Below are 7,678 nucleotides of genomic sequence, written 5' to 3'. Positions count from 1 at the left end.
ACAACTTATATTTGAATAAAAGTGAAGCATTTTCAAAGTATTTTGGGATGTTTTTAACATAAAATTAATTTTGCTTTTGTCTGTCCCCAAATAGTGTCTATAAGAGGGAAGAATTTTTCCTTAAAATATTCTGAAGGGGAACTCTTACTTGTAGGTCTTTCTCAAGTAGTTTCGAGACTAGAGCGTGTGTTGAGAAATAATGCCCACACTTTTAGTAAGGATCTTAGAAGAAGGTATTTTACTCAAATATCAGCTTCCTCTTTTTTCCCTGCTTTGCTTTTAGTAAAATTATGGCTTCCATAAAGAATACCTTAATAATAAATGTGAGTCTTTTTGCTTTAATGCTAGTACTGGGTTTTCTGTTGCAATAAAAGAAAACATTTCTGAACTGTTGTAGTTCCTGACAATGGGTCACAAGCCAGTGCTTTACAATACAGATATTCTGTGTTGCACAATTGGTTTTAAATTAAGAGCTAGTTAGATTTTCAGATAAATTGGTATCCTACTTCCCTGACACAGCATGCTAGCAGCATTACTACAACTTGACGGGTTACTAGAAAGTGTTTTTACTTTTATCATAGCTGATTAACAACAGATCATATCAGGTTTAGGCAGAAGGTTCACTTATTATTTTTTAAAGGTACACTTCTGTTTCAAGTGGAAAGGGGTTCAAATGCTAAGATTATGTGTCTCTCCAGAAAGCTAAATGGGCTTCACTTTTTTATTCTATTCATTTTTTTTTTAATTTTTAAAATTTATTTGACAGAGAGAGAGATAGCGAGAGAGGGAACACAAGCCAGGGGAGTGGGAGAGGGAGAAGCAGGCTTCCCGTGGAGCAGGGAGCCCGATGCAGGCCTCGATCCCAGGACCCCGGGATCATGACCTGAGCCACAGGCAGACGCTTAACGACTGAGCCACCCAGGCGCCCTATTCTATTCATTTTCTGTTACCTGCACATATTCATTTTATTTCATCAAACAACATATAGATGCACAGATACTTATATAGAGACAGCACATATGTTTTTCTCTAATATTTTAGAAGGTGTGCCAGACACTAGGGTGACCAACTGTCTTGGTTTGCCTGGGACTGAGAGCTTTTCCTTGAATGCAATACTTTCCAGTGCCCAAACTGGGAAAGTCTCAGGCAAATTGAGACAGTCATCTGAGTTTAGGAAAGTCGTTCTGATATGACAGTTCAAAAGGTTTATGCTCTACAAAAATTAATTCCAGACTTTAAGGGATGAGATTTGGGAAGATAAATTAACACTTCTAGTACATAATGAAGTAGTGAAATTCATCTGTTTCAGTCAACAACAGACCTGAGAACTAGTCTGGTGTGAAAGTCAGATGTAACAGGAAAAGTATGAGGAGAAGAGAGTATTAATAATCGTAATCTTGGATTCTATAACTTTATTCTGGGTGTCAGCACTTACTCCAAGTATTAAATAAACAGTGGAGTTTGTATATCAAGCTGAACAATAATGGAAAAGATTATTAAAGATGTTTGCACTATTTGTTTTCATCTGCTTAGTGTGCAATAAAACACAATAAGCTGTGAATTATTGTGTAATAGTTACTGAGTTGTGACATTAGATGTAAGATGGATGGCTGGGATCCAATTAAAAGTACTGCAATTTTCAGTCTATAGAGTTATATTATAGTTCTAACGAAAGAAGTGTATATTTCTATGTGAAGTGTAGGATTGAGACCAAGAGTCTTTGGAATTTTAGTTCTCTGATCCAACACAAAGTTATGTGCTTTCAGCCAAGTTGCTTAGACTTAGTACCACAGTTTTCTGATTCTTTGACTTGAGAGGGCAAAAGTTAACTCTCAACTTCTAGGCTGAACAATAAAGTACTGGTCATTTGAAATGAAAATGGGAGAGAAGTCAGCTTTGGTATCAGAAATTAGTTCTATGAATGCATGGTATAGCCACAGTTCTTTCCCCATGTTATTTGTCTGTCAGAAACCAATATGGTTAGCATCAAGAGGAAAGTCCTCTGTCGGATTTTCATTATCTGCTCCCAAACTACTCATCAAGTCTTTTTTCCCAGTAGGCAGTATGGCCTGGGAGTCAGCACATGTGTTTTTTTTAAATTTTATTTTATTATGTTAATCACCATACATTACATCATTAGTTTTTGATGTAGTGTTCCATGATTCATTGTTTGCGTATAACACCCAGTGCTCTGTTCAATACATGCCCTCTTTATACCCATCACCAGGCTAACCCATCACCCCACCCCCTCCCCTCTAGAACCCTCAGTTTGTTCCTCAGAGTCCATAGTCTCTCTGATTTCCCCCCTCCATTTTTCTGTTCCATCTTTTTTTTTTTAACATATAATGTATTATTTGTTTCAGAGGTACAGATCTGTGATTCAACAGTCTTACACAATTCACAGCACTCACCATAGCACATACCCTCCCCAATGTCTATCATACAGCCACCCCATCCCTTGCACCCCCCACCACTCCAGGAACCCTCAGTTTGTTCCCTGAGATTAATAATTCCTCATATCAGTGAGATCAGATGATACATGTCTTTCTCTGATTGACTTATTTCACTTAGCATAATACCCTCTAGTTCCATCCACGTCATTGCAAATAGCAAGATTTCATTTTTTTGATGGCTGCATAATATTCTATTGTATATATATATACCACATCTTCTTTAGCCATTCATCTGTTTTTTTAGGATTATTTCTTTATTTATTTGAGAGAGAAAGAGAGAGAGAGAGCATGAGCAGTGGGGGAAGAGCAGAGGGAGTGGGAGAAGCAGGCTCCCTGCTCAGCAGGGAGCCTGATGTGGTGCTTGATTGCAGGACCCTGAGATCATGACCTGAGCCTAAAGTGGACACTTAACTGGCTGAATAACCCAGTCGCCCCAGCACATATGTTCTGAAACTGGACTGGATTCAAAGACTTGCTCTATTATAAACTCCTTGACCTTTGTTACATTACTTAATCTCTCTGTGCTTCAGTTTCCTCATTTGCAAAATTGGATGATTATTAGTAATATATAATTTATAGGGGTTAATACATGAAAATACTGAGAATAGTGCTTTGCCCAGAGTGTTTGCTATTATTATTATCACTATTGTCATTACTATTATTTCTTAACATGTGCCCTTTGTTCTAGGCTTCATATTTTCTTTAATATCTACATGCCAAGCTGACTTTTTTCTTTATATTTTTGCTTATGTTGAACTCTTTATATGCAACATATTTTTTCCTGCTTGTCCAAATTTTAGCCATTTTTAAAAGACCATTTCAATTCTGGTTTCTTATGTGAGACCTTGGCAAAACTCTCCCTTTGATAAATTCCTTTATAATTACTACTTGGACCAGGCATTTCAGCTTTCAGCTATATGTAGTTTGGTATATGTTAATGTTCTCTCCTCTGCTGATCTGAAAACTTTTTGATAGTTGGGGCAATGTTTTTCTATTTTATTGTATGTTTCACAGTCTTCAGGATGTTTCTATCTATAAGCATACCCTGGAGATACCACAGGTTTAGTTCTAGACCACTACAATAAAGCAAATACAATAAAGTTAGGTAAATGAATTTTTTGGTTTCCCAGTGCATATAAAAGTTATGTTTACACAATATTGTAGTCTATTAAGTGTGCAATAGCATTATGTCTAAAAAACAATGTACATACCTTAATTTAAAAATACTCTGTTGCTAAAAAATGCAAACCATCATTTGAGCTTTCAGTAAGTTATAATGTTTTTGCTGGTGGAGGGTCTTGCCTTGATGATGGCTGCTGACCGATCAGGGTGGTGGCTGCTGAAGGTTGAGGTAGTTGTGGCAATTTCTTAAACTAAGACAATGAAGCTTACTGCATTGATTGACTCTTCCTTTCATAAACAATTTCTCTGTAGCATGTGGTGCTGTTTGATAGCATTTTACACACAGTAGAACTTCTTTCAAAATTGCAGTCAGGGCACCTGGGTGGCTCAGTCGGTTAAGCGGCTGCTTTCAGCTCAGGTCATGATCCCAGGGTCCTGGGATTGAGTCCCGCATTGGGTTCCCTGCTCAGCCGAGAGTCCGCTTCTCCCTTTCCCTCTTCCCCTCCCTGTTGCTCATGCTCTCTCTCTCACTTGCTCTCTCTCTCTCAAATAAATAAATAAAATCTTTTAAAATATTGCAGTCAATCCCTTGAAACTCTGCTGCTGCTTTATCAACTAAGTTTATGTCGTATTCTACATCCTCTGTTGTCATTTCAACAATCTTCACAGCATCTTCACAGGAGTAGATTCCAATTCCAGAAACCACTTTCTTTGCTCATCCATTAGAAGATACTCCTCATCCATTAAATTTTTTATTGTGAGATAGCAGCAATTCAGTCCCATCTTCAGGCTCCACTTCTAATTCTAGTTCTCTTACTATTTCTACCCCATCTGCAGTTACTTTCTCCACTTAGTCTTGAACCCCTCAAAGTTATCCATGAGGGTTGGAATCAACCTCTTCTAAACTCCTGTTAATGTTGGTATTTTGACCTTTACCATGAATCAGATATTCAGCAAACTATGTTGTAAACACAACTGCTCTCACCCAGGTTTTGTTGCTCCATTTATAGAGCACAGAAAGAGTAGATTTAGCATAGGATTTTTGGAATGATAAATGAACATTTGTTTCAACTGAAAGTTAGCAGCTGCATTAACCTCTAACAAGAGAGTCAGCCTGTCCTTTGAAGCTTTGAAGCCGACCACTGACTTCATTTCTCTAGCTATGAAAGCCCTAGGTTGCATCTTATTTCAGTATAAGGCTGTTTCATTTACATTGAAATTCTATTGTTTAGTCTTCATTAATTATCTAGATCTAGATCTTCTGAATAACTCACTGCAGCTTCTACATCAGCACTTGCTGCTTCACCTTGCACTTTCATGTTACGGAGATGGCTTCTTCCCTTCAACTTCATGAACCGATCTCTACCAAATTGAAACTTTTCTTCTGCAGCTTCCTCACTTCTCTCAGCCTACACAGAATTGAACCCTTGCTGTGGATTAGGCTTTGGCTTAGGGAATGATGTGGCTAGTTTGATCTTTTATCCAGACCATTAAAACATTCTCCATATCAGCAACAAGGCTATTTCACTTCCTTATTGTTCATGTGTTCACTGGAGTAACACTTTTAATTTCCTTCAGGAATTTTTTCTTTGCTTTCACAACTTAGCTAATGGTTTGGTGCAAGAGGCCTAACTTTCAGCCTATCCGGACTTTAGACATGCTTTCCTCACTAAGCTTAATTATTTCAAGCTTTTTATTTAAAGAGAGAGACATGTGACTCTTCCTTTCACTCGGACACGTAGAAGCCATTGTAGAATTATTTATTTTTTGTGTGTGGAAATAATGCAAACATTTATTTTCTATATCAGACAAGAACACAGCTAAGTAATCCAATTCTACTGCAGCATTATAAAAATCATCCCTTCACCACAGTGTAAGATTTAAATGCATCTGCACAAGGGTGCACACTATATAAAAGGAGTAAGGTTGCTGCTGCCCTGCCAAGCACTTCCGGTCCCTACCCAGGTCCTACTGCAATACTGGTGGTCCCAATGGTTTTATCCAAATAAATTGTGTTTAAAAAATAAAGCATTTAAGAAGACAAGTCAAAATGCCTCAGAAACCATATCTCCAACTCAAACTTCATCTATTTAAATGTTATATTTGCCTCCCACTAATAAACCTTTATTTCACTCAAACTGAGCAATAAATCTTCCACACTGAAGTATCTTCCTTGCCCAATTAATCCAAAGGAAAAAAACTGAAATGATTAGTAAAGAAAAATGTAGGGACTAACACACCCTTTTAATATGTTTTTAAATATTTTTAAGGTTTAAAAGTGTTTAAAGTTTGTAATTCCTAGTAGGAAAACATTATCTGAATGACTACCCTAATGGCAAACCACTATAGAATGTTTCAGTTGCATGTGGGGCAGAGGGGTAGGGATTCTCTTCACAGCACCCCAGCTTTCTTCATGAGAAGGTCAGAGGTACACTGGTTTGTATTATTGTGACATCCATTAGGTGATCGTTGCTTTTCCTTCAGCAAGGGCTTTATTTGTCAGAAGGGCATTATTATGCTTGACCTCCAAATTTGGATGACAATTTACTGATGAGATTCATAACCTTTGGATTGCTCTGATATTTTGACATATTCACTGGGTTCTGGGCCACATCCTGGAAGGCCACCATAACTTCTGGATCCTGCATGGCTGCGAGAACCTCTGGATCACTAAGAATTTCATTGAGCCCAGGCATTCCTGCCATTCCAGGCATCCCCCCTGCCATTCCAGGCATTCCTCCAGGAAAATTACCAGGCATTCCCCCAGGAAAGCCACCTGGGAAAGAGCCATACTGAGCTCCTGATTGTTGTCTGGCTTCTTCCTCCCTCTGGGCTCTCTCATGTTCTTCCCGAGCCTTCTTAACCCTTTCTATTCTTTCTTTGATCTCTCGCTCTTCACATTTTCGCTCATACTTTCTCCGATGTTCAGCAATTTTCTGGGCCCTCGGTTGAACTTCTTTCAGCATTGCGCTAGCATCTTCATCGTAATCCAGTTTACAAGCAAGGGCAAGATCATGTGCTGCTTCTTCCCAATGGCCCAGAAGTCTGTGTGCTTTCCCTCGCCACTTATAAGGCTGAGCTGAATCAGGATTTATTTCAATAGCTCTGTCACAGTCTCGAATGGCAGCATTTGGCTTCTGTAATTTGATGAAGACACTGGCTCTCTTGGCATACAGAATGGCCAAGCGAGGATTCAGTTTGATGGCATCTGTGAACAAGTCAATGGCTTTCTGTAGTTCACCATCATTTAGGGCATCAATGGCAGCCACTTTTTTATCATTTGCCTGATCCATCATTTCCTCGGTTATCTCTACATTTTCATCTCCCATTTCTTGAGGGGCATCAGTATCTGGTTCAATCACACCTTCATTGTCAATTTCTAGATCACTTTCCTCACTTGATGGTTCGTCTGTCTTTATGTTTTCCTCAGCCTTCTTACTATCTGTTTTTTCTTCCTTGATATTGTCTTCTGATTTAGTTTTATGAATGGCAGGTGGTATTTTACCCCCCATGCTCTCCACCCACTCCCGCAGGAAGTGCATTTCCTCGGTGTGCAGAACGCTCGGATCCTGCTTACACATTTTCACGAAGGCCCGAAGCTCGCTCACTTTCCGGGGGTCCATGGTCCAGAGGCGGTGAAAGGTGGCAGGCGCGGCTGAGGTTGCGGCCCGATTCCAAGCCCGGGTACTAGCTCAGCGTGATCGTGTGGAAGGGGCACCATTGTAGAATTATTAATTGGCCTAATTTCAATGTTGTTGTGTCTCAAGGAATAGGGAGGCCAAAGTAGAGGGAGAGAGAGGGAAATGTCCAGTTGGTGGAGCAGTCAGAACACATACAGCATTTATTAAGTTCAACATCTTACCTGCCCATTTGGGGTGCCCCCCCCAAATTACAGTAGTAACATCAAAGATCACTGATCATAGATCACCATAACAAATTTAGTAATAATAAAAACATTTGAAATGTTAAAAGAATTACCAAAACATGACACAGAGACACAAAATGAGCAAATGCTATTGGAAAAATGGTACTGATAGACTTGCTCTACACAGGGTTGCCACAAACTTTTAATTTGTAAAAAAAAAAAAAAGTAGTATCTGTGA

At 39.0% G+C, this 7,678-nt stretch overlaps 1 protein-coding gene across 1 annotated transcript; it reads right to left on the bottom strand.

Moving 5' to 3' along the window:
* Window positions 1-5,384: 5,384 nt before the first annotated feature.
* LOC135361946 (hsc70-interacting protein-like) lies at window positions 5,385-7,271 on the bottom strand. Its single transcript, XM_064574325.1, has one exon. It carries the CDS (start codon window positions 7,196-7,198, stop codon window positions 6,089-6,091), a length of 1,110 nt encoding a protein of 369 aa, XP_064430395.1. The 5' UTR covers window positions 7,199-7,271; the 3' UTR covers window positions 5,385-6,088.
* Between the last annotated feature and the right edge of the window lie 407 nt (window positions 7,272-7,678).

Source organism: Mirounga angustirostris, unplaced genomic scaffold (assembly GCF_029215605.1).
Source record: "Mirounga angustirostris isolate CCGP_5_RB_7025 unplaced genomic scaffold, mMirAng1.0.hap1 SCAF_11, whole genome shotgun sequence".
Taxonomy (NCBI): Eukaryota; Metazoa; Chordata; class Mammalia; order Carnivora; family Phocidae; genus Mirounga; species Mirounga angustirostris.
Note: the sequence above shows the minus strand (reverse complement) of the source record. Positions and strands in the feature narration are given on the sequence as shown.

Excerpts from the sequence above, each read along its gene's own strand:
- LOC135361946 (XM_064574325.1), bottom strand. The coding sequence starts at position 7,198 with ATGGACCCCCGGAAAGTGAGCGAGCTTCGGGCCTTCGTGAAAATGTGT.